This window comes from Anas platyrhynchos, chromosome 11 (genome assembly GCF_047663525.1).
Source record: "Anas platyrhynchos isolate ZD024472 breed Pekin duck chromosome 11, IASCAAS_PekinDuck_T2T, whole genome shotgun sequence".
Taxonomy (NCBI): domain Eukaryota; kingdom Metazoa; phylum Chordata; class Aves; order Anseriformes; family Anatidae; genus Anas; species Anas platyrhynchos.
This window is the reverse complement of record NC_092597.1, coordinates 8501355-8527370: the sequence shown is the minus strand read 5'-3', so window position 1 is coordinate 8527370 and position 26016 is coordinate 8501355. Positions and strand designations below refer to the sequence as shown.

The window sequence follows — 26016 nt, the reverse complement described above, 5'->3', positions numbered from 1 at the left end:
CCTCACAGAGGCGGTGCCGGGGGGGGGGCTCTCGGGCGGCCTCGCTGCCCCCTCAGCCGTTCCCGCCTCGGCCTCGCCCCGTCCCCGCCCCGCGGCGGGCAGGGCCGGGCCGTGAGGGGAGGCGGTGCAGACAAGATGGCGGCGCTGGCGGTGCGCGCCCTGCGGCGGCTCGGCGGCCTGGCGCTCCTGGTGGCGCAGCTCTACGGCCTCGCCGGCCGCGGTGAGCCTGGCCCCGGCACCGCCTTGTCCCCGGGGCGAGCCGGGGAGGGTGCGGTGGCCTCCCGGGGGGAACCGGGGGGAAAGCGGGGGGCAGCGGGGCAGGGCGGCGGTACCTGCCGTGAAGGGTGAGGGGGAGAAGGCTTCGTTCCCCGGCACTGCGCCAGGCTCGGTGCGCCCCAGGGCGGTGTGAGGCAGGCGCTGTGCGGTGTGTGGGGCCGGGGGATGGGGCTGGGCTGAAATAACGCGGCTCGGCCAAGGGGGAGAATCGGCTCCAGTGCTCGTCTGAACGTGAATGTCCTGCGAGCTGTAAAATATGAAACAGTATTCTTACGTGTTTTCATTGTCCTTACATTTTGCATTGTGTTATGGAACCTGTGTGCTGAAATCAAGCTGTTTCTGACGGATGTCATTCTAAAAATATCATTTTTTTTTTTTTTTAGCAGGATCTTTGATGACCACGAAGCATTCACAGCCCCAATCAACATTTGCAAAGAGTCTTACTTCAACAAGTACAAATATTCCCAATTTTAAGACGACAGGTACAATGTTATGATATTGCTTTTTTTTTTTTTTTTCCTTCTGTGAGCCTTCTTCCTCTGAGTCTGGAGTCCAGTACTAAAGTCCTTGGATTCTGCCTGAGAAACCTGTGCACGCTTTCACATGAATCAAAGACATTGTAGTGTTAACACATCAAGAATTACTTTTAAATGTCATTAACAACTGATTCGGATGATATAATTAGATTGTTCATATAAAATATTACAGGTAGAAAATGGTCAGTTACACTGTTACTGTGGTTCGTGTGTTCTACATTCACTTTGGATGGTAGAAGTTCTTGAAAGACTTGCACATTCTGCAAGAAGTTGTTACTGTCCTATGTAACTACATCCAATGTAACTACAATTTTTGTAAACCATTGAAGAGAACATCTAGGTAATACTGTTTGAGCCAGAAAACAGTTTAAGAGGTGGTTGTATGAACACATACAAAGAGCAAACAGTTAATTTAGTCCTGAACCAAAGGGACCTGTATCTATGCCAAAACTGATTATTTCTGCTGAGGATTACAGGCCAAAAGGCACTCTGTGTTAACCCATGTTAAGCACCATTCTGGTATTGTATCGTACGGTGTTGCTGTGCTGTCCTGCGCAGAGCTTCTCAAGATCCTTGCAGGTTGCTCTGCTGTGTTCCATGGATAACTTGGATTCTGGTCACTGTATCATAAGGAAAACCTTGTGCGCAGTGTCAGTGTGTGTATGTGTGTGTATGTAGAGAGACTATATATATATATTTATTTTTTTTTTTAATTTTATTAACGTATTTTACCTTTCAGAAAGTACAGAAATTCCATCTTATGTGAGTAATTGTCCTAGTAACGGACTTTGCAGTAGATTGCCACCAGACTGTATGACGTGTAACACAAACTATTCTTGTGTGTATGGGAAGCCAGCCACTTTTGATTGCAAAGTCAAGCCACATGTTCATTGTGTTGTAAGTAACCTATTACTTTTAAACACAATTTTCAGTAATTTAATTCAAGTGTGGCAAGTTGTCAAACATGTAAATAACTTTAAAAAATATATTATTTTTTAAAGGGGTTGCTGAATTCTTACATAGGCAGGTTCATAGTTTTGAAATACATTTAATCTGATCCAACTACAGGCTGCTGATGGAGAGGCAGATCTCTCCTTCTCTGGGTTGTGTTTCTTGCATTGGATGTTTTTGCCATGCAGCCACATGATTGAGTAAAATGAGCTTACTGACCAATGAAAACTGAACTATTTTGAGAATGGGGAGGCTAAATCAAAGGTACAAACTGATTTGAGGATGAGACAGCAAGTGAGAACAAGCTATTTGTCAGCAGCTTTGGTTAAATTAGAGGAAGTAATAATACTAAAACTGTGCTGAATACCTCTTTGTCAGCTTTCTCATGTTGATTTTCTGTGGAACACTGAGGTATTAAAGAGCGAGTAACCGCCATTTTGCCCAAAATGTCTGTCTATGAAATGCCATTTGATATTGAATGCTGACCTTTTTGTATTATTAATGAAGTGATAATATTGTCCTTCTGTAGGATCAGAATAACCACGAGCAGGAGAACTTTACAATTAACATGACGTGCCAGTTTTGCTGGCAGCTTGCAACAACAGATTATGTATGTACCAATTCTACAAACTGCATGACGGTTTCTTGTCCACGACAGCGATACAATGCCACTTGTACGGTGCTGGATCACATTCATTGCTTAGGTAAGGCAGGCTAAAGAAGATTTTGTAAAGTTTGTTTGCTAAAATGTTTTAACATTTTTATAGCAGGTCAACACAGTGGTTGTTTATAGCAGTTACAGTAGCTTGCTGTATTTTTTCTATAGTTACATTTTAATTCTTCCTTTTAAAAGTGACACCTAATTGTAAATGTTTTTTTTATGACTGATTGTATACTTTCACGTGAGAGAAAATAGGTCTATTTTATTTTTGTCTACTTCTATGAATCAAACTAATTTGGACAACATTAATAGAAGCCATTTCAAATGTCTCAGCAGGACAATTAAAAATGTCATGCTGATTTCCCCCAGGTAGTTAAGTGTTTCCTGTTTATTTGTTCAATTATCTTGCATGTTCTCTGGTGTGAGAGAAAGATTGATGGAACAGAGGACTGTGGAGTATAGGCATTTTTAACAGTGCTTATTTCAATTAGTGTCAACCCTTTTAGGCTCCTGTTAGAGAAATACAGTAAGCTTTTGCTTCACATGTCGTGTTCTTGCTCATTGTGTGATCTCTGTATGTTGCATTAATGTTTGAACGTTTTCTAATGTTTAGGTAATCGAGTCTTTCCAAAGATGCTCTATTGCAATTGGACTGGAGGTTATAAGTGGTCTACTGCCTTGGCACTAAGGTACAAAAGAACTTCTAGAGAACTTAAAAGTTTAAATGTGTATTGTTGTAAACATACTGTGTATAAAATCTTCAGTCTGCTTTTCTGCTCAGTGGGTGTTTTTAATGGTGTACTGAGTACCCCATACATAATATAGTCTGGTTTAGGGTTTGGAGGCATATAATGCCAGTAGATTTCATTTACAATAGATGCTGTCTTAAGTAAGTAGAGCTTGAAAGAAAACTTTTTTTTTACCCTGTTTCTGGATCTAATGTACTTTCTCCAGTGCATGTGCAAATGCTTCTTAGGGTTCACAAATGATTCTTTTTTTCTGAGTAGTGTGTTCTTTTATTCTGTATGATGTCAAATGAGGTATAAATGCTCAGAAAATTATGTACACTTCGGATGTTTCCACCCCTTTGTAATATTACATTTGTTAATGTAATTACACTTAAGACTTCTTTACAAAGTGTTACAGCTAGAAATGCTTTAAAAGGGAAGATTGTTGCGTTGCATTTTGAAATTATTAGGGAAGAGACCAGTGCAGCAGTTTTGAAATAAGCTGTTTAGGTGATTTTTGATGTATTAAGCCATTAGAGCACTACAATAATGATTTGAAAGTAAATGAAGTTCTTTGGTCATGCTACCTTTTTCATTAAGTTTTAGTACTTCAGAAATGATAAATTAGGTAGTAAGAGCGTGTATTTCCCAAGACAAAGATATAATAACACTCTGATTAAGAATGTGATCTAACACACTTTCCTTTATAGCAAGAGCTGTTAACTCTACCACCAGGTGGAGAAATCAAAAGCTGCATGAATACTGCATGGGGCTGAGTGCACCATTTGGTTCCGTGTTTCTGTAGCTTGTTTGTTTGTTTTTTAAGTTTCTGCCAGGTTAGAAAAGTAGAGAGACAGATTTTTGTTTGAGAATTTTGGTTGTTATTGCTTGTCATGAATGACAAACTTAAGTCTCTGGATAATAGTAATTGGCTAAGAATGTTTTTTTATCCAAAAGCTTACTCAGTGACTCATCTCTTTTTGTACAAAAAAATAAGTTTCTTGCACAATATAAAACAAAACTATAATCAGTTTGCAGGCTGATCAGAAAGGTGCAACAGAAAAAAGTACAGAGAAGAAAGTGTATCACAAAAATTGAGTTCAGCTAAAAATCATTAAACCCTGTTTTCATTCCTATAGCATCACCCTTGGTGGATTTGGAGCCGATCGTTTCTATTTGGGCCAGTGGCGGGAAGGTCTGGGAAAACTCTTCAGCTTTGGTGGACTCGGAATATGGACACTCATTGATGTGCTACTCATTGGTGTGGGCTATGTGGGACCTGCAGATGGTTCTCTTTACATTTAAATGTAGATGCAGCATGTTTCAGAGAGGAGTAATTGCTGGGAAAAGGCTCCAAGGAGAAGAACGTAGAAATTCGTGCCGTTGAGTTAGAACAAAGAACAGCTGTTCTTTTTATGTGCATATATTTTAACGTACAGTATCTGTACTTAGTTTGCCTTTACTAAGGTAAAATAAAAGAGTGGATCACTAAGCTGACATTCATTTCCCTTCTTTTATGGACATGTTATTTTTCTATGAAAAAAGTTGATCAGCTAGCTGGATTCTGCACTATTGAGCTTGGATGGTCTGTCAAGCATCAAACCAAATGTAAGCTACCTTGAATATTGAGTTGTTTACTTCATGTTGTATCCCTGAGTTTGACTTCCTTAAACATGTCAGTAATATATGTATTTTTTTGTATTTGTGGAAGGATAATTTATTTGCCTAAGGTTCTCTAGCAGTCTGTACAGCACCATGTTTTGTGATCTTCATCTCTGTTTTGGGGCATAGCAAGACATTGGCTTAGTGACTTGACTGAAAACTGTGGGGCTATAGGATTAGATTGCACTAAGATCTAAATATGAACTAATTAAGATACCTTTTAGGATTATGCCAAGATGTCTGTATTTAGGTTGGGCTCGACCGAAAGGTACTGTTATCCTTGTGCTAGCAAACCTGCAAGTTAATTACAAAAACAATTAAGGGGTGTGTGGGGGGGTGGATATAACCATGTACTGCAGTTCAGGCCCCTAGCGCCGCGCTGGGGGCCCGGTACCAGGGGCAGGGCCGGGGCTGTGGGGTGCTCCCGGCCCTCCGCCGCCTCTTGTCGCTTGTGTGGGGAATAAAGTGCGGCCGCCGCGGCTCCTCGCCTCCGCCTCGTTCTTGGGGACTCGCCTCCTGCCGGGGGCGGGCGGCCGCCCTGACACCGCCCCCGGGCACCGCGCTGCCATGGCGGCCGCCGGGGAGCGGGAGCGGGAGCGGGAGCTGCGCTTCTACCGCGAGCTGCCCAAAGTGGTGAGCGCCGGGCCCCGGGGGGCGGCGGGTGGGGTCCCTCACCGGGCAGCCCTTCCCTGCTGCCCCGGGCCCCCAGAGCCTTTCCTTCCCTCACGCCCTCCGAGTTTCGCCGGTTCCTTCAGGGGCGATAAGGCCTCAGCGCCGGGGGCGCCCCGCTACCGGCCCCGCTATCGGCCGCAGCCGCGCCTCCCCGTCAGGGCGCTGCTGGGGCTGCGCCGGGGCTGAACCGCGCGGTGCCTGCCTTCAGCCAGCTGAAATGTAACATCTTAAAAAAGCCGAAATTGAATCTTGTAAGAGTTAGGTTTTCGACATGCTTGCCGTTCCAAACCTTGGGGAAACGTTTCACCAAGTTCTTACCCCCTGAGAAGGGCAGGATGCCGGGTGGGTGCGTGTAACGGGGCAGGCGGGTTTGGAACAAGTTGGGAGGGCACTGGGGAACTGCTGTACATCAGGTGCCCAGAGATCATAAGGAGGAGCAGAGATCAAGTGAGGGATGCAGCTGAGGGTCTGGGGTTTGGATCTGTCAGTCAGGCTGACAAGAGAAAGGCAGAAATCAGTCTCGGGCAGTGGAGGGCAATTAGTCCAGGTGCCATTAATGGGTTGAGACTGCATCTTGCTGGATTTCTGCTGTGAGTTAAGGCTTCAAAGTATTGAGAAAAAAAAATAGTTGAGCAGATTAGCTGCAATTAGCTGGAGAGCTCTTTCCTAAGCTAGCTGTGCACCTGGTGAGATCAGTGCTAACAGCCCTCCGAGTGACAACATGAGAGTCCTAGTTGTTCTTGTGCACGTGAAAGTGAGAGGAAGCAGCTGTTAGCCAAACGTGGAGATAATTGTTATTTTCCAACTTGGAGTGAAACAGTAGTGTAAGATACAAGAACGCTAACACAAACAAGGTGTAGAAGCCGTACTTTTCACTTAAAAGAAACAAACCCATAGTGTATTTCCCCCCCAGGAACTTCATGCTCATTTGAACGGCTGTATCAGTTCTGCCACAATGAAGAAACTTATGGCCCAGAAACCATACCTTCAGATCCAGAACGGAATGACTATGATCGACAAAGGGAAGAAAAGAACCTTAGATGAGTGAGTAGATATGTGTGTGTGAGAGATGAACATTTACCAAGTGTCTTTTAATTCAATTGAAAACAGAACTATATGGCCTTGTATACTGACTGCAGAAAATATGTATTGGAGTCGTATTATGGTAAGATCTGTTTGATTTTTTTCTAGTTGTATCTATCTAAGAGGTGACTTTAGATCACTTTTTACAAACACGTTTGCGAACAAAATGTAAATCTTATGTCAGTATTTTCTCTTGCTAAAGTACTGTTACTTTCTACAATCAAAAATTGCATTTAAGATCGTCTTGATTGTCCTTTGAAGGAAAATTCAACATGTAATTTAAGCTACAAGTTGGTTAATTGAACACTGAGTATGTTTTCAAGATATAGGTGTCTTTTTTTCTATCAATACTCATTTTTCTGTTCAATGTTTATTTTTTAACTTTTTATTTTAGATGTTTTCAGATGTTTCAGATCATCTATCAGATAACCACTAGGGCTGAAGATATTTTACTGGTAAGCTAATTAAGACTTAGCTTCAAACAAACAAGCAATATGCAAAGTCAAAATTGTTTGGTTTAACAACATTGGGTTCCAAGTAACAGTATCAACATTGTTCCCTTCAATTGGAAGTCAAATTTACTAGTGTAAGACACATTAATTTTGAAATACAGGATTGTATATAACCTTTCAGTTTGGTATTTTTTAAAAGTAGTGAGCTTCCAGTATGGTGGTCATTATTAGCACTCAGATGGTTAGACGGCTAGTGTCGTAAAAATGGGATGTCTGCTCATCATTAACAAAGCTTCGATTTACCATACTTTCCTTCATCTTCTTTGGCTTGTTACATACCAAGACTATGTAACCAGGATGTTTACCATGGATTACAATATTGACAGGAAGAGTGGTTGTGGGATCACAACAGAGAAGAAAGTGGTGTAGTGTCGTCTTTTTTCCTCCTGTAAAAGGACTTCTAGGCAGCCTGTTAAATTTTGAGAACGATGCAGTAGCTGTGAGAGGGGTTATGAGTGTGCCAGCTAAGGAGTGTTCTTGTTCGGACATGGAAATTCTCATTTGTTATAACTCTCTCTAGTGTCTGAGGGAACTGAAGGTATCTATCATGGGTAGTATTTTCAGGGACAGAGAATGCTGGAAACACATGGGGCCTGATCTTTTGTAAGTGTTTCACACCAAAAGATAAGTAGGTCCTTCTGTTGTAAAAGAGAATATAAACAATTATAAGGGTTACTTTCATGTTGTTGAATATACTGTTTCTTACTCAGATAACTAAAGATGTTATTAAAGAATTTGCTGATGATGGTGTCAAGTATCTGGAATTAAGGAGCACTCCTAGAGAAGAAAAGTCCACAGGTACAGTCTGTTCTAGTTTTTAATTTTTAAGTCTGAAGTACTGTAAGACTTACTTAAGATTCTGCTAATAACAAGGCAAGTCAAATTCAGTTGGTTCAAGAAAAAATATTTTAAATATGAAAGCGAAGATTTAGTGAAGTAAAAACATGTTACTTCACTATTAGATTTTCAGGGACGAAGACTTGTTGGTTATAATTCCATTATCCAAGAATTTGGGTTATTCACTTCACTGTGACATCTGAGTGTGCTAATATGTTTAATAGCTAATATATTTTATTCTATTTCTCCATCTTTTATTTTCTTTTGTATACAATTTAACAGAAATGCACAAGAGGAGTCCTATTGCTACATTAATAAGTTATTTTCCTAGATCCTTAGGAGGGGGCTTAATCCAAATATATGTTCCAAGTTAAACTATATTTAGAAATTGAATTAGGACTATGTAAATTAGAAAACTATGGAGTAAAATAAAAGATGCAAAATGAAACTAGAGAGTTGGATCTGCAGCATAATAAAATTAATTCAAAAATGTTGATTCCAAATGTGTACATGTGTTTGTAGGTATGACCAAAAGGATGTATGTTGAAACTGTACTTGAGGGTATAAAGCAGTGTAAAGAAGAAGGCTTGGATATAGATGTAAGGTAAATAAAGTACACGGAGTGCCTCTGTTTCAAGGTTTTGTTTAGTCTGATACTCAGTCATGGTTTGCAGAGAGGTTTACAAATCAGTATAGAAAAGAAAATAGTGTCTAAACTAGATTAAGTTTAGTGATTTCTGTTAATAATTTTTATTAGCATACAATTTGACTAATAAAAGCTTTTTTACAGAAAGTCACCTGTAAAATGGAATGGAAACAGATAATTCATATGGAAACCAGTGTTTTTTTTTAAAACTTTCTTTTTACTTCTAGAGAATAAAAGTAAATGCAACTTTTCAGTTCTAACACTGTCCATTCTCTGCAATGTTTTCAGGAGCCGTGTTTTAGAAGGAAATTGCATTAAATAGTCTTTTTCAGGGCCTACATTCATTGCAAGATTTTTGTTGGATTAGCTGCACAAGCAACCTGCAGTAAAGGAGAGGTAGTTAAAATGAACAGAAAGGTTTTAGAAGATATCAGTGGTTGCTTATGGGCAAGGAATCTGCATGGCTCTCTTACTTTTTCAGTAGCAAGCAAATAGATGTATTTGTGTAAGCTGAAGATTTTTCATTTTTCCTGTGTGCCTTTCTGAGAGGTTGTTCACCTGATGCTGCAGGGTGTAAAAGAGCAATGTGTTGTTCCCTGCCCTCCCTCTCACCATGGCTGCTGCATTTCACAGGGTCACATCTTGATCTGATCGATATCCCTCTGCACTTTGGTGCCTTCATGAATAGTTTCTGTACAAATATTCTCTGTAGTCAACCACGAAGGAAGTGAAGTGCCATTTTTATTGGTATGAGATTTGTTGGTCTCTTTACAATCTAACTTGTGTTTTACTGGACATGTACGCTTATCTCCTAGATTATTAATAGCAATAAACAGAAGAGGTGGCCCAGCAGTTGCTAAGCAGACTGTTAAGCTTGCTGAAGAATTCCTTCTTTCCACTGATGGAGTTGTAGTAGGACTTGATCTCAGTGGTGATCCAACTGTAAGTTTTTGTTTTGTTTTGATCTGTCCTTAAAGATAAATATTTAATATTGTGTAACAGCAAGCAGTTCCAAAAATACTTTGTTCATTTAAGTATTTGTCCTATGTTTGTTACTAGTTTGATTGACTCGCTCATAGTTCTGATACCAGGTTAATCCCTGTTGCTGTATGGGAGAAAGAATCCCTAAACAAAGGATTTGTAGACTTTAACACTGAAAAAAGAGCCTGTGAAAAGCAGCATTTATCTGGCAAGTGTCTGTTAGTAAATTGTAGCTGCAGATTGACTGTGTTGAAGTAAATGAAATACTATTTCAAGTTGACATTAGTATAAACTTTGTTTAGATGCAACATATACTCTTTGCAAAAAAAAAAAAATATATTTGAGGATAGCTGTCAAATTGAAATGAAATACCTATAGGTGGCAGTTATGGAACCAGTGTCAAAATCAAGACAGTTGACTTAGCACTCACTGGTGGGCATCATCTGAATTACAGATGTTTGGCCAATTTGACTAAATTGTGCCCATATAGCAGAACGTTATCTGATGTGCTGCAGTCAAAAATGGAATAACAACAAAAGAAAAATAATTCCATGTAGCTGTATTTGAATTATTTTTTCACGTTGCTAGCTTTTAAATCATATAACTAGAGGAGTTCTGTAGAACAAGATGTAGAATGATGATGTGTTTTTGTCTTCAAGGCAGGACGTGGTCAAGATTTTTTGGAACCCCTCTCAGAAGCAAAAAAAGCAGGTCTAAAGTTGGCATTACATCTTTCAGAGGTAAAAGTTTTTTATCTATTTTAATTCTCTGTAATTCCTATTTAAAAAAAAAAAAAAGTGATGAAGCTAACATGAACTTCTGTGGGTTTTGAATTCTCATGAAAAACTGGTGCCCCCTAGTTTGGGGCATTTTTGACAAAAGAAAACAAAAGAAAACGAATCTTCAACAATCATTTGTGAATGAGAACTGTTTCTTACTGTGTTATACCTAGTGGAGTGGAGGCAGGTGTGAATTTGAAAATTAGAAATACTCCAGGAGATTCCATGTTCTTTTCCTAGTATTTTATTAGAAGGCATGTATAGTAAAAGTCATGCAGTTTTATGAGTAAAATTTTACTTTCCTGTTTGCTCTGTTTATATCAGTAGAAGGAGTTGAACTTCTCCATATAGTGTGGTGAATTGGTGGCTAAAATTTACTCTGAGACTGATAAACACTGAAACCATTTTAATTTCTTCAGAAAATTAGACATGATATATGTTGTCACACATCTCTTTATATCTATATATGCAGTTTGAGGCCTCCAAATGTAGGTACTTCAGAGTTTCAAATAGTGATTTTCTGCTACATACCCTTTTAAAATTATAGAACCATAGAATATGCCGAGTTGGAAGGGACCCACAAGGATCATCGAGCCCAACTCCGGGCACCACACAGGTCAACCCAGAAATTCAGACCATGTGACTAAGTGCACAGTCCAAACGCTTCTTAAACTCCAATAGGCTTGGTGATGGCTTCTTTGTTTTATAATTCAACCTTGGAAGTCACTTTCATGCACTTGTTCTTTCTTTAGAGGGTAGCAATGCATATTTTTACTCTGATTAACATTTTCCTTTAAATCAGATATGCTTTGAAAATAGAACTTCGACTCGGTTGTAGTTATTTAATATGCTATTTTATGCTGCATTGACAGAATGTAAAATATATCCTCACCAGATTCCAAATCAAGAAGAGGAAACTAAAGTTCTCCTGGGCCTGCCTCCTGACAGAATTGGACATGGAACATTTCTCAACTCTGCAACAACCGGTGCAGAAGAATTAGTGCCACTTGTTAGACAGAATCGTATACCTATTGGTAAGAAAAAAACATTAAGAAATTACTTGGTAATCTCTGGACTTCAAAATGTCGTGCTTACTGCTGATCTAAGTAACTCCGATTTGTCTGTGATCAGCTTTGACGTAGGAAACAATTAACGTGGCAGTGCATGTGAGAGAACTACCTGTGCAAGTATACTGGTGACACTTGCATTTTTGATGTATTTGTGGTGGCAAATGATGTCTCAAATAAAAAGGAAACAACAACTATAACAACAATAGTTGATTTTAATTTTCATTTAGGGATAGAAGCAAGTCTATTATTGTGTCAAAAACCTATAATTTCTTCTGACATATATCCTTATGTTTTTTTTGTTTGTTTGTTTGTTTTGTTTTGTTTTGTTTTCCCTTAGAACTTTGCATGACATCAAACATCAAAACTCAGACAGTACCTTCCTGTGAGAAACACCATTTTGGATACTGGTACAACATGGGCCACCCTGCAGTGCTCTGTGTAAGTTCTTTTTTTTTTATTTTATTTTAACCTTGTATTTATACCAAGAGCAAAACTGGTGTGAAAGTGGAGAAGTATATCTCCTTTTCTGGTTCAGAGCTTACTAAAAATTTGAGTTGTGGCAGCAAATAATCTGCTTACAGCAAGTTGTAATGTTCTGTTTGAGAAATGCTTCTAGTACAAATGGAAGTTCTTAATATTGATCCATATAGAGAAAATTTAATAATAACATCAGCAATATACTGAGTGACCATCTTAACTGTTTATATACTGATAGACTTCACTTAAACATATTGGTCCAACACTTGCTTTTAAGCTTGTGCTTACATAGGTATTAATTGTGTTGAATGATTTTGAGTGAAAATAGGGCAAATAACATATGAAATAATAACCAATGATTGAAAGAACTGGAGGGCAATGTCAAAATAGCAAGGTGAAAAGGGTTTGTAATGTGTGGGCAAAACCCTTCTTGATGTAGAAAAACTAATTTGACCTTTTTGTTTGTTTCTTTCAATTCAACTCTAGACCGATGATAAAGGCGTATTTGCAACAGATCTATCGCAAGAATACGAGCTGGTTGCAAAAACATTTAATCTGACTCGATCGCAGATGTGGGATCTTTCCTATGAATCAATCAACTATATCTTTGCTTCAAGTGAAGTCAAATCAAAACTAAGGGAACAGTGGTGGAAATTGAAGCCAACTCTGTTTAGTTAATCAAACTGTTGTTCTAATTTAGCTTAGTTAATAACCTTTTTTTTTTTTTTTTAAAGAAAAAAAAAAGAGAAATCCTTGGCTTTGGCTTTTTTCATACTTCAGGCTTAGAAATCCGTTCCATAAATCATGCCTTTGCAAAAAGAACACAGACATGCATCCTTTGTTAGTGAGTACAAAAGTAAGTGTCCTTTCATAGTTGGGAAGAGCCCTCAATTAGTGATGAAAGTCCCAAATGTGTCATCAGGTGTTTTTTTATCCATTTGACATGACATTCAAAGCAGAATAACAACAAAAGTTAATTGGAATATGTCGTCGTACCAGAAACATTTAAGACTCAGAATAAGGTAAAGGCATGGTTGTTAGGGTTTAAAAGCTATCTGTTGGTAACGTTATGCCAGGCAGTTTGGATATGTGGTGTGTGGATTTGTTTTTTGTATTGTTTTTAAGCAGAAGTTTTAAGCAATTGATTGCGTGTGAAAACAAACAACCTCAGGGAGAATTAAACATTTGTCTAAAGGGAATTTAACATTGCATTTGCTTTTATTGCAGTATATGTATAACTGAAACCTGCTGTGGCTTGTCTACTATATGAGGTTTTGCCCACCGGTGCAGTCAGTATTGATAGTAGTTAGACAAAGCCTCAGCAAATTGTGACGTCCTTGGGGCAAATGGTCTAATTCTTGAAATACTTTTTAGAATTTCTATTTGTTTCTTGTAAAGGGTAATAAAAATACTTTGAACCTGCATGTTTTCAAAACTAATTCAAATGTGTCTGCGTGACAGAAGCTTGTGTAACCTGCTGCAGGACTTTGTGAGCTCCCAGGCAGTCTTGCTCTTCCCTGTGGCACCGTTTTTGTTCTGACAGCAGAGGGTGCTCATTAGTTCAGGTAGTGGAAGGTTTTGCTGTGTGTCTGTATGCATCTGTATATCTATTTTATACCGAGATATCGAAGTAGATATTAACAACAGCACGCAATGGTACATAATGCTATATATTCCTGGTTAGTGTAGGAAGTATCCCAAGAAAAGGTACAGTGTTCTGGATATACAGTGAAACAAGGCTGTTGTATGTAATACGGAGTTAGGGAATCACTCTTCTGAAGGCTACATGTACTTACCTGTTGCTGAGATACTTGCAGATGTGGTGCTGATTTAACAAAAAAGACCAAGGCCAAAAAAAAAACCTCTTGCATATAACAGTATTTATAATGTCTCTGCCAGTAATGGAAGTCAGGAGACAACTCAGAGGATTCTGTTCTGTAAAGTGAAAGGAAATGAACAGAAATGTGTTTGGGTGGCTACAGAATTACATGCAGAACTGATGGATTTCTGTACATAGGTTTCTGTGCATTACTACAGTTACTGACACTGCAGAGCATGCTTAGAGCAGAAATCCAAGTTGGAAAGGATATTGAGGTTTGGGATAACAAATTGCCATTGGATTAGACCTTTGTCATGCACAGTGCACAAGTTATACATCAGAAACTAAAACCTTATTTCCTTAATATCACTGGGCTATTTTTTAGAAGTGTAACTTTCTGAGCTAAAAATGCAGAGGTATCTCTTTGGCTTCAGATAGAATAATAGTAATTTTAATTTAAGCATTTCTTGCTGAGCCTATTTGTTAAATCCAGAGTTAAGTGAGATAACCAGTGTTAGTGAGATACTGCTGTTTTAGTGTTACAGTATTGCATAACAATGACTGACATAGACTGAAGTATCACCACTTAAGTAATAGGGCAGAAAACACTACTTGGTGAATGCAGTGTAAATTCTGAGTAACTACTTCTAGAATTTCATATGGTATAGATCAGCTTATTTTTGAAGTAAAAGAAATAGATTTAGACTGAGTTAATATTTAGTTTATTTCCATCTGATTACATGAGATAACACAGAACAGTCTTCAATGCTCATAGTCTTTACTCACAAAACAGGAAAATAAACATTTTGGTCCTATTAAACAACTCTCTGGAGATATATGCAAGCAGAGAGCAACTGCTCACTGTAGCAGGTTTCTCTGTTTCTTTTCAGACAAACCCAGAAAGTCTTCAAAACGTATGTTCCTTATGAATTGACTGGTAACATATGGCAGCTTATCATAATACAACAGCTAAACAGTAAGCATTTACATCCTGCTCCTCAGGTTTGCAAATAATGTAATTATATTAATGATTTTAGATGCCTGTTTCAGTATTTAGCCATTTCACACTAATAGAAATAATGTGGATAAGGGTACTGTATTAGGTAAGTGCATAAGATGATTAAGGGATTGGAGCATCTCATACTGGAATGGGAGAGAGCTGGGGCTGTTTAGATTGGAGAAGGCTCAGGGTGGATCTCATCAGTGTATTTAAGTATCTGATGGGAAGGAATAAAGAAGATATAGCCAGGCTCTTTTCAGTGCAGCCTAGTAAAAGGAAAAAGGGTAAAAACTGAAACGTGGGAAATTCTACCTGAACATAAGGAAATTTTTTTTTTTATTGTGTGAGTGTTTGAACACTGGAACAGGTTGCCCAGAGAGGCTGGGGCGTCTCTATCCTTACAGGTACTCAAAACCCAGCTGGACATGGTGCTAACTGACCTGCTGTAGCTGACCATGCCTCAGCACAAGAGGTGCACTGGACAGTCTCCAGAGATGCCTTCCAACATCAACTATTCCTTGAAGTGAAAATACAAATGTACAAATGATAAAGTCTCCGTATAAATATAAAATATTTAAAAATTAAATACTGACTTAACTCAGTCACTCAAGTGACAGTCTTTCACCAGGCTTGAACAAAAGCTGTTGGCTGACTTGTGGAATTATTTTGAAATAACGATTTATTCATTCTTCATAGCTTTCCTTCTTTCACATCCGCTATGGAATCCTTTAGTGCCATCAGGACCTTTAGGCAGCCGCAGCACTCCTACAGGTAGACCGTCTGCATTTTGTATTTTCCGAGCTAGCATGGGGCTAGTGCCTGGACTCTTCTCTTGTGTTACAGTTTGAGCTTTTCTTCTCTGTACCCAGGGGCTACCAGAGGGAGTGATACTGCTATCTGAAGAATAATCTGTACATTTCCTTGGAATTTCAGGGCTAGTACTTGGATTAAGTTTGCTGTCTTCGGCCAGCGGTGACTTTTTGGTTACTTTTCGTAGTGAAGATGGACTATTCCAAGGACTTGATCTGGGTGACACATTAGGACTCAAATGGTTGTTTGGGTGAATGACAGGACTCAACTTATTTGTAGTACTTGTTGCAGTACTTTTACGTCCTGACAGTGGTGATGCAGGATTACTCTCTGGGTCAGAAGAGCTATTTGCTGAAGATTCATCACCAACAAACTGAAGCTCTTCAACTCTCTTGTTAAGAGATTTAACCTTCTTAAAATTCTTGCTGGTGTCCTCATCGTGGTTCTTGTCTTTAGGAACCTTTTTCTTTGGAGGTTTCATGCCTATTAGGACAACTTTCATGCCAGTCTCTTTCTTTTCAGCACACATGAAGTCATGAGCACGTACAGCAGCATCTACTTCTTCAAATTCTATAATTGCACATACCTGTGTTCCCACTTGGGTGTACTGATTGCTGAACCTCCTGATATCAGGTGGCAGATCCCTACCAGGCTTGAGAATCCGAACTGATGAAATTACGCCAAAAGTTACAAAGGCTTTGAGGAGATGCTCCATTACCTTCTCTTGCATACATCCATTTTCTTGTTGTTTGTTAAGACCCTGCAGTTCAGAAAGCATGTGGATATCATACACAAGCAACATTCTGGTAGGAAGGTTTTCACCGGGAAACACTGGAACTGGAGTATTTCTTCTAACCTTTCTGTTATCATCATTGAGCTCAAGAGTTTCTGAGTACTTCAGTGCATAGGCTGTGGTTCTCCAGTCACGAGTAAGGTGTTTCACCTTGAAGATGAACATAGATAGGTTAAGCAGTACAACTGATGGAACCCACATAAACATTTTAAAGAAATCCAAGGCGGGTGCAGGCTCCAGTCCACAAATTTTGTGAGGTTGGTTGATAGCTACCTTTTACTACTCTGTTTTTAGTATCACCATACTTTAGCAAAGGTCAGATTTGCCTTCCCTTCTCAGAGACAAGAAAGTAACTGCCAGCATTACTTAGTTACTCATGCATAGCTTAAAGTAACCATCACATCAAAACTGCTTCAGCCCCTCAGAAAGCAGGTAAGGACTATGGAACTGCCTCTATAAAGTAAGTTATTTTCATACCTTTCTATTTTTTTTTCCCTTTAAGATTTGTCAGGCTTACACAAAGGACTTAAAGTTTAAATGAGTTAACTTACCTTCTTAAAAGAAGTGAGGAGTTTAACACTGACATAGCCCATCTTGTTTCTCCTCACATGCTTGAGAAGGAAGGCATCTTTCTCAAGGTTCTCATCTGAGAAGTAATATTCAATCTGTGCTATTAACTTCTGGATCAGGTCATTGTCTGGTGGCTTCCAATTCTGGTCAAAGTCGTCATCATTTTCCCCACCACTGGAAAACAGCCAAATAATTGGATTACCAGAGCTTCATCTCATATTAGTGGAGTTTAAAAACCAAACAAAAAAAAAAAACACTCTGAAAATGAAAAACCGTAGCCATAATGTTGATTCCAGCTTCTTTCATATGTAGGCACTAAATAGGTATAGCCCTATCCAGCCGAGGCAGGAGGCCAGCTCCTGATGATACTTTCCAGTCAGCATAAGGAATCCTGAGCTCCTTCCAAAAGCTGAGCTCAGTGTAGAACAATGAGATGTGTACTAATGCCTTGAAAACGCTGCCAACTCCCATCCTACCCCAACACAGACATGCAGGTGCACAAGAGCTTAGCTCTACACAAAGGTCCCCCAGTGACAGTGGTTCATTTGTCAATATGAACACGTTAACATTTCTGTGCTTCATGAGTAAGTATCACATAACAGAGAATTAATATTCCAAATTGATGCAATGGTATTTTCTCAAACATCTGCAGTGCATGAATGCATTTGGTACCAGGAGCCAGTACGCAGAGAGTAGGGCAGAGCGACAGGACCATTGCACTTCTTACAGACAACTTCCATGTTGACAAGGTCACTTCACTGGCAGTTTATGCATGGACTGAAGCTCTTTGCAGGTCCCAGAGTAAGGACTTTTGGTGCAGTAGCAGCTCACATACCATACCTCTGAAGAGCTGTACGTGCACACACACGTGCAGGTTGCTAAGATGTCATTTACCTGTCCTGTCTCCCCCTCCCATCCTGTTACCTAGGTATGTGCAAAGTGGAGCACTGCGGAGATGCCTAGCCTGAAAAAGATCTTGCAACCAGGGAACTGAGCCAAACTTTTTGCCACGTCCAGTTACAGCAGTGTGTTTGTTGCTGGAATACAAATGACCATTTAAACTCTGTCATCCAGCACTGAGGCAAGCAGTTCACCCACAGCCACAGATGTTGCTATAAGAACTGATGCACAAATCTATCTTAAAGCAGGGCCATTTTTGTTTGTTTGTTTTGTTCTTTGTTTTTTAGCTGTTGGCAGCCAAGTTTTGCTTTGGGACCATCACAAAAGTTTCTGTTCAGAAAAATGTACTATTCTCCCTAGATCGGATAAATGATGTAATTGGTGTTTGTATGGTCTCCTGTGTACCTCAGCAACAAAAAAGTGCTTTTTATAAGCACTTTTTGCAGAGCTTCTGAAATCATTAAACAAGAGGGAGCAGGCATTGTAGTAGGGTCCTCCAAGAGTAACCCTGTGCGTGGGTGAAGGCTACTGAATTGCCTTGCCTTCTAGAAATATCCTTGTTAAAATCTCTTTGGGCACTTAATGGGGTATGGTTCCAAGGAATGACAAGAGTGAGACAGCAAAACCAAAAAAAACGACAAATTTCAGTTCTTTGAAAATGCTGGAAGCGGAGGATAACAGATACATTTATTAAGATAGTAAAAAATGTTTAATGGCGTGCTGTGGGTGCTGATTTTAGACAGAAGAAAAACAAGGTTAAGTATTTATTTTTCATTGCAGATATTCTCTACCTCACTACCTCTCATTGTCCATTCACTACTGGTTCAGAGCTAGAATGTGCACAAGAAATTTAGAATGTCAGCATTTTAACATATCCATGCTCTGCTAAAAGCTTACCTTAAATTCAGGATGGAACTTACAAATTTTAGAGGTTTTATTAGCAGATATTGGCAGGTATTTGGAAGGTTCAGGTGGAAAGAAAATGGAGCATCATGCTTCGGGAAAAAAATGAACTGCATCAGTTCCATTCTTACAGTGTTAACACTGAATCAGGATGAAACATCTCATTTCACCTCTCTAAAATGTTAAATATTGGTCAGTCAGAACTATACACCATTTCTGTATTTAGCAAGTAGTTCAGCTTTCACAAAATTTCACAGCAGCCCTCATTAAGTGCTGTACTGGGAGTTTCACCTCCTGCAATTGCAGAAATGTGTAATTCGCTCCATATTAACTCACAGTAATAAGCAAGTGGTAGTACCTCCAAGGCATCAATTCCAAAATTAATACAAAGACAGTTTAAGAATCAGTATCAGGCAATACTGAGAAAAAGGTGCCTAATAGTCACAGCTTTCATTTACTTATTTATTTAGGGCTTTGTGGAGGATAAACTTGTCAAAACTTAGGATAGAACTGAAAACAACCGTGTAATGCTGAGACTCAGCTGGCTGTTAGTCATACAAGAAAATCAAGATATCTGCATGGACTCAGAACTTTAATATATATTTTATATAAAAACTCACAAACAATATATTAAATCAGATGGAGTGTAACATTTGGTCAAGCTTTTGCTGTATCTTGAAAAGAACACGGTATTGTATTAACAAGTACTATGTGGTAATATACCAAGCAGCATTATGCTGAAGTTCCAACAGTGCAATCACTCAAGGCAGTGCAACTCTTTTAACAGAATCCAGTGCATACAATATCAGGTGCCTACTCATGGGACAGGTGTCAGCATCAATCATTAAATCTCAATGTCTATTGAAAAACATTTTATTTTTGACAGACTTAACCAAAAAAACACCCACCTTTGAAAGTCAGATTCTTCCGGAGTCTGGCTGTATGCAAAAGAAATTTAGGTTGGGCAAGAATAATTTGACTTAATGCACAGGAGAGCAACTTGTTTCTTATAAACACTCAGAAGATTTTTCTGAAGTGCCTGGCAGCTAAGGGGGGGGAGGACTGAATGTTAAAAATACTGGGAGACTTCACCAAGAACTGTAGTGTCTTGACTGTGAGGAATTTGCCTTCATTTTTCAAGTTATAAACCTAGAATCTGAGAAAAAATAAATAAAAAAAAATCTAACATCTCTTAGCTTAGCCTGACTGCAATGGCTCACTCTCAAGGGCTTTGGAGCAGCCCTGACAATTTTTGTAAATGCATGGGTAAATCACGTCCCAGCAGATACCACGTTCCCAAACTTAATCCTTAGCTAAGGTTACATGCAAATGGCAGAAGCGTGTGTGAACTTCACTCACCTACTCTTGTGGTAGAGCCTTTGCAGTTCTGTCCATTGCATTATCTCTGGCCTTTCCTGGATCAGGAAGAGGCCATTTACAAAAAGGGCACCTCCACAAGAGCTGGGTATAGATCAGTATTGTCTGCAAACATTTTTGAAGATAGTGCCTACTGTAGAGGATTAAATAAGTGGCATGTAAGAGTTACCTCTTATGTGTTACAAAGCTTGAAGAAATACCCATACCTTTCTTAGTGTATGTCAGGGCTAAGTGCTCTCACACCTACAGAACAAGCTTATGCTAAAATTTAATAGTGATGTTTTAATGTTAATACTGTTATTACAGTGGCCTTACAGTTATATCCAGTTTTAATGCTATACGAACTCTTTAGAACAGCCTGCCCACAGTGCTGTGTGCTAGTTTTAGCAAGAATCACACCACTTCGTAAGTGCAAAGCAGGCGTGCACACCAAAACCACTTTCTGCTCCCCTGCTAGGTACGTAGGACGTAGCCGACAACCTGGGCAACTGAGTAAAATCCCCCATCCCCAGCTACACCTCTGTGAATTAAAATAACGCATGGCAGTTCATGCTGAGTAAACACGAGGATGTGAAGTTAGGGAACTGATTAGGAACAGCTGCTTTTAGCACAGAGCACTGCATTTCCCGTTACAGTACCTGAATCTGTGCGTGCCTGCCCTACACCTGCAGCTCTAGCACAGAGCAGGAGGGGACCTTCCAGCAGCCCTACAAACAGCGTCATTTACCTCCCTGCGACGTCCTGGCACAGAAGCCCTGAACGCCTGGGCGTCCATACCGGCTCCCCGCGCCCGCCGCCGTTGCATCAGCCGCGGCAAGCGGCGGGGAGAGGCCCCCCCGACCCCCTCAGCTCCCCCCGGCCCTTCCCGGCCCCGCCGGGCTCACCTGGCCCCGCAGCGCCCCGCGTCCTCCTCGCTGCAGCTCCCGCCGCCCGCTGCCGCCTCGGGGCCGCCGCCCGGCCGCGGCTGGGCCATGGCCGCTGAGCGCCGCGGAGCCGCCGCTGCCACGGCTGCTGCCGCCCCCCCGCCCCGCTCCGCTCCGCTCCCCGCCCCCGGCTGCCGGCCGGCCCCTGCCCGCCCCGGAGCGGGGAGCGGGGCCCGGGGCACTCGGTTGTGTGAGGGAGCGCGGGGCGAAGCAGGGACTGCGCCCCCGGGGCGCTGTTCTGATGCACAGCTCCCTTTTCTGAAACACGGCCTTGACTTTGAGGTTGAGGCTGTTCCGCTGGATGTCAGCGTTTCCGCTGCTGGAGTAACGTGGACTAAACTCTAAATCGTTCCAGATGTCCGTGTAAACACTCATTCCCCCGCCAGGGAAGATGTTTCTTCCTGCTAAATGGAGGTAGGGTCTGTACGACACCTCCCCGTTTGCTGTTTGGCTGTGGCGTGCATCTCAGTTGTGCCCCGCCGTATGGCTCCAACATTTTCTTCTGAAAAATTGGGACTGGCAAAAGGTCAGCTTGCACGCAGGGGCCAGCTCCCATCGTGACAAACAGGCCCCGTGAGTCAGAGCTGCTGGCATCGAGCATAACGAAACGACCGCCCTGCCGCTGTGGCTTTGGCTTATTTTTAACATGCCTTAAGGGATGAAATATTTTGTTTATGAAATATGCTTACTCGCCTCACGAGCCAAACCTCTGTTCTCTGCATTTTGTTCTGAGGCTTGGGTAGGGCATCGTCGTGCTATGGATTGCAGCGGGAGCCGAAAAGCAACACAAACACGTTCTAGGAGAGAGCGGGTGCAGGGGTCGTGGCTCTGGGTTTGCATTTGCTCCTGAGCGGAGCGAGGCGTGAGCAGGGAACCAGGCCGTGCCCCGGCTAACCAGAAGGGCCCCGTTCATCTGACAGTTCCTCCTGCCGGGGTTGGGGACATCCTGATCTGTTCAAATCAGCCCTGTCTTCCTGCCTGCCCACGCTCGGTGCACAGAGCGGCCTCGCTGATGCTTCGCTTGTTTTCTGAGCAGCCCAATCCCCGTCCCCTGGTGCAAACAAACGTGGTAGAGATACCGAGGTAACTGGGGTGGGTGAAGACTGACGCCATTCCAGACGCTGTGTTGACGTGACCATCACTGAAACTACCTGACCAATTACTTATTTATTTTTAGCACAGCAGCGACCTGTAACGCTCAGTTACCCGCAGAGGTGAATCAGTGCTGGGGACGGGGAGAGCCCACAGCCAGGAGCACCGGCGGTGAGCGAGCCCCCACGTCCCGGTACCCAGCCAGGGTCACAGCCCTGTGAGCTCTCACCGATGTCTCACGGCACACGCCGTGTTGGCAGCGGGCTCCTAACCCAGCATCCCCGCATTTTGTTGTTCTCAAAAAGGGCCGCGCCTCAGGGAGCCGCCCGCCTCCCCTCCCCTCCCCATCACTCCCCTCCCCTCCCCTCAGCGCCCGCGGCGGGCCGGAAGCGGCGGTTGCCGCGGTGACTGCGGAGCCATCTCCGCGAGGGGCGGCGGCCGCCATGGTGCCCAGCAAGGGCCGGGCCGCCAGGGGCTCGCGGGCCGCGCCCGGCACGGTGGGTGCCGCCGCGGAGGGCGCGGGCGGGGAGGGGGGCGGCGGCCGCGTCCCCTCAGGGCGGCGGTGTCGGGGCTGAGGGCGCGGAGCCTCCGGGGGCAGGGAGCCCGTCCCCGCGGGGTGCCCGGCTCGGGGCTGGGGGCGGCGGCGGGGGAGCCGCTGGGTCCGGTGCCTGAGGCGGGCGGATGGTCCTTGGCGGGTGAGGGGCGCGCTGTGGCGCGCAGCCCCCTCAGGCAGGGTCACGGACAATGCCGGGGCGGTCTCGTGTGTGTATGCACGCGTTTGTGTTGTTTCCTTCTCAACAAAGCATCCCCGTTAAAAAACCCAGTGTGACTTAGTGTTATTTAACGCTGTGACAGAATAATGTTCCTCATAATAATTTGGAAAGGTAGTTCCTCTTATTGCCCGGTTGTAGCGCTGAAGGTACCGTTTTTGAGGGAAAAACATATTCGTTAATCTTCTGGTATTGCTGCATGTTTTTGACAAATGTTCCCTCTTTATCTTTTTCCAATTTGCAGGTTAATAACTGTGGTCTTCAGCTGGTTATCCAGACCGCCTCAATCCCTGATAAAAACAAACCAGTAATTACTATTTTCTTTTACTTCAATAGCTACGTTAAATAACGTGCTTTTATGGTATAGCCACATTTGTACGCTTTCAGCTAGGAATTGCCTTTTCGGTACAAATATGTTGACTTGTAATGTATTACCCATTGTATCTGATACCCTTTTAAAGATGCGTTTCATTCTAGTGAAGATGTGTAAAGACACTATGATGTACCATAGCCTGCCACAAATTTAATATACATTCTTATGATTCCATCTCTACTTTTTTCCTTCCCCTAATTGCAATAGTCCTATTGGGTAGTGTGTTGTGGTTTTTTTTTTTTTAATTATTATTTTATTTTTTCTTTTTTCTCCCTCCTTAATCAGTTGTAGAAGAATGAGTTGGTAACATTCATGTTTTCATTTTGGTTTCCAAAAGCAAATTCTAAGTGATCATATCTTATTAGAATGAATGCTCTTCATAAATACAGAGCAGATTTATTTTTTGAAGCATTCCCAGGGTGACCTGAGAACTGTATTTGCTTGTAAGGTTGTGTTTGTCTGTGTAAAGACTCTTCTTGCATTTGAAGACTTCAACCTTTGTTTTACGCGTTTTGTTACAGTTTGAATTCAGGATAAATAAAGAGCAGTCATCTTTCCACAATAGACTTCTGCAGCATGATCTGGAAAAAAACTATTCAGGAAGGCAAGGTGATATTCAATAGGGTTTGTTTGTTGTTTTTTGTTTGTTTTGTGTCTTTAATCTCATTTTTTTTATTAACGAGACAGTAAAGACAGACTGTGTGATGTGATTCTCTTTCATATGTGACAATTTTTCCTGACTATGTCATAACCTGAAGCTCCCATCGCTCTGTTGCCTAGCACAGATCTTTTTTCTCTGTTTTTTGCCCTCTTTCTGTCTATGGAAGAACATCCTTTCTACTACTTACAAAGCCACCGTCTTACGCCCTCTGTAGCCACACAATTCTGTACCATAACCTGCAATTGGATGTTTAACACTGACATATAAAGAGAGACAAAATTAGTTTCTAGGATTGCAACCTAATCTGAAGAGAGAGCTTTCCTATTGTGTGCTTCTTGCTTTGAAAAGCAAGTTACGTGGTGCTAACACTGGTAAAAGGCAAACCTTGGAAGAGCTTTGATATGTAACACTTCTTGCTATACTGCTGCTGCTTGCCTGTCATATGCCAACAGGGATGGGTTAGGACAGGAGGTCAGTTTAATTATAATGGCACTGAGGTATCTGAGGCACTTTATTCCAGTAAATAAGGACAGAAGTTCAGGAGTGGGTTGATTATTAGGGCTCTTATTAGGGCAATATGTTTTATTATGGAGTAAACTTAAGCTCTGCAATTTTGTTTTGTTCCCCCTCAGGAGACCCCAGAGTATTAAGTCCTTTGGTGCGTAATAAGCAGCTCTATCTTCCAGTGACATCCACTCTGACTGAACTTTCTGGTTTGGAGTTGAAGCAAAACACAGGTTCTCTATCAGGATTTGTGGAGTCATCTATACATACAAAATCCAGATCGCGACAAAACAGTCAGGGTATTAGTTCACAGGCTTCAGGTAACAATGTATCATTCTCACTAGTTTTTTTTTTTGTTTGTTTGTTTTGTTTATTTACTTATTTTTATTATTACTATTTAAATGGTATCTAACTGAAAAGTTATGACCTGTAAGATGTTTGTTTTTTTTGGCTGTCAGATTGTATAATTAAACAGGAAATGTTGTCTACTATTTCCTTGGAGGACTGAGAGAGGTCAATAGACAATTGTTAGGAAACTGCTAGAAATATCTTTCAAGGTATAATATAAAAAGCCTACATTTAAATGACTATATATCCTTCTGGAACAAAAGGACAGTGGTAAGAATCTTTTCTGTATATCTTTAAGAGGATGACTATAAGAAAAAAGTCACTGTTAAGTCCTCTTTTTCCTTACGTTTATTGGCTTTAAAACTTGAGACAGAACTCAAGGGCAACAATGTTAATTTTTTATTTTCATTCTTAATGATTTTATTTTCCCTAGCAATTATTTTCACTTCGAAGGATACATAGAGAATACTGATTGTTACATGCTGTTTTGCTAGTGTAGCTAGTAATAAAAAGGTAGACAGGACCACTGAGAGGGTTCTAAATCAAATTAAACATCAACAAATTGTTTTATTTAGCTATTATTTTTTTCTATTGGCATGTTTCAAACATCATGGAACTTGCTTTCTGTAGTAGTAAAGAAATTTAACTTTGCTTAGTGAAGAATATACGTTTTTCCCATGAAAATATTTGATTTGTTTAAAAAAAAAAAAAAAAAAGGCAAACATGTCGAAGATGAGCCCATGTTTTTGTGATGGTGTACAAGCACAATGATCTATTTTTGACCAGTATTTTTCAATTGATTGTTTTGTAATAAGCCAAAATTTGTGACTACACTGCTGATTTATTTTTGAGGTATCTTTAGTTTTTTTCCCTTTCCCCTTATATTAACAAAATGAATAAAGTTGGTTAGTTTTGTAAATATATTTTAAAGGGTTAACTGTTTCTTCCTTGATAATGTAGTCAAGTATAATAGCAATTATTACTAGGTACTATATGCACTTGCCTTTGAAAGAATTTGCATTTTTTTCTGGCTCCATGGGACTCTTTTAATGTTTTGATGCTTTAGTTTTTAGTTTAATCAACATCTACTTGATCTGTGTCTTTAAAATTCATCTTAATATAGATATTATCTTCTTTAAGGTCAGATTTTGAAATTGTGGCACTAGTATGCAATCTTATTTTAAGATAGCATTGGGTAATTCTAATCAAACCAAAAACATCTACAAGCTGTCTGCTTACAACAAATTATTTTCAGAAAAAGTCTGTCCCAAACAAGCCAAATGGACTTAAGTTTGCAAGAGG

At 40.9% G+C, this 26016-nt stretch overlaps 4 protein-coding genes across 15 annotated transcripts in view; 3 read left to right on the top strand and 1 right to left on the bottom strand.

Annotated features, from left to right (window-relative positions):
* Positions 1 to 61: 61 nt before the first annotated feature.
* On the top strand, positions 62 to 4649 carry TM2D3 (TM2 domain containing 3). 2 transcript variants are annotated; one of them, XM_027467135.3, is made up of 6 exons: positions 62 to 220; positions 660 to 758; positions 1552 to 1709; positions 2293 to 2467; positions 3038 to 3113; positions 4292 to 4649. In XM_027467135.3, the coding sequence occupies exons 1-6, from the start codon at positions 136 to 138 to the stop codon at positions 4455 to 4457; spliced, it is 759 nt and encodes a 252-aa protein (XP_027322936.1). In that variant the 5' UTR covers positions 62 to 135; the 3' UTR covers positions 4458 to 4649. The 2 variants fall into 2 exon arrangements, with proteins under 2 accessions (XP_027322936.1, XP_027322937.1); XM_027467136.3 differs by having other exon boundaries at positions 75 to 220; positions 663 to 758.
* MAPDA (N6-Methyl-AMP deaminase) lies at positions 4630 to 13293 on the top strand. Of its 4 annotated transcripts, none has more exons than XM_027467133.2 (10): positions 4630 to 4760; positions 6400 to 6530; positions 6964 to 7024; positions 7792 to 7879; positions 8441 to 8522; positions 9380 to 9506; positions 10205 to 10285; positions 11220 to 11358; positions 11732 to 11832; positions 12358 to 13293. In XM_027467133.2, exons 2-10 carry the CDS (start codon positions 6442 to 6444, stop codon positions 12547 to 12549), a joined length of 960 nt encoding a protein of 319 aa, XP_027322934.1. In that variant the 5' UTR covers positions 4630 to 4760; positions 6400 to 6441; the 3' UTR covers positions 12550 to 13293. The 4 variants fall into 4 exon arrangements, with proteins under 4 accessions (XP_027322934.1, XP_027322933.1, XP_071899738.1 ...); XM_027467132.3 differs by lacking the exon at positions 4630 to 4760 and adding an exon at positions 4795 to 5447; XM_072043637.1 differs by lacking the exon at positions 4630 to 4760 and adding an exon at positions 5480 to 5737.
* Positions 13294 to 14395: 1102 nt separating this feature from the next.
* On the bottom strand, positions 14396 to 22068 carry LARP6 (La ribonucleoprotein 6, translational regulator). Of its 5 annotated transcripts, XM_072043636.1 has the most exons (5): positions 20928 to 22068; positions 18661 to 18758; positions 16845 to 17037; positions 16357 to 16443; positions 14396 to 16260 (listed from the first exon to the last, which is right to left on the bottom strand). In XM_072043636.1, exons 1-5 carry the CDS (start codon positions 21339 to 21341, stop codon positions 15370 to 15372), a joined length of 1683 nt encoding a protein of 560 aa, XP_071899737.1. In that variant the 5' UTR covers positions 21342 to 22068; the 3' UTR covers positions 14396 to 15369. The 5 variants fall into 5 exon arrangements, with proteins under 5 accessions (XP_071899737.1, XP_038040802.1, XP_027322928.1 ...); XM_038184874.2 differs by having other exon boundaries at positions 14396 to 16443; positions 20928 to 22030; XM_027467127.3 differs by lacking the exon at positions 18661 to 18758 and adding an exon at positions 19575 to 19604 and having other exon boundaries at positions 14396 to 16443; positions 20928 to 21165.
* A 75-nt stretch (positions 22069 to 22143) lies between these two features.
* LRRC49 (leucine rich repeat containing 49) overlaps positions 22144 to 26016 on the top strand; it is a 46493-nt gene continuing 42620 nt past the window's right edge. For 2 of the 4 annotated variants that reach the window (XM_027467119.3, XM_027467120.3), the window contains exons 1-4: positions 22405 to 22555; positions 23073 to 23135; positions 23723 to 23810; positions 24495 to 24686. In XM_027467119.3, coding sequence (XP_027322920.1) covers positions 22502 to 22555; positions 23073 to 23135; positions 23723 to 23810; positions 24495 to 24686 — 397 coding nt within the window. In that variant the 5' untranslated portion in view covers positions 22405 to 22501. Of the gene's footprint in view, positions 22230 to 22404; positions 22556 to 23072; positions 23136 to 23722; positions 23811 to 24494; positions 24687 to 26016 lie in introns of those variants that run through there. The other 2 variants (XM_027467122.3, XM_027467121.3) reach the window with 2 other exon arrangements.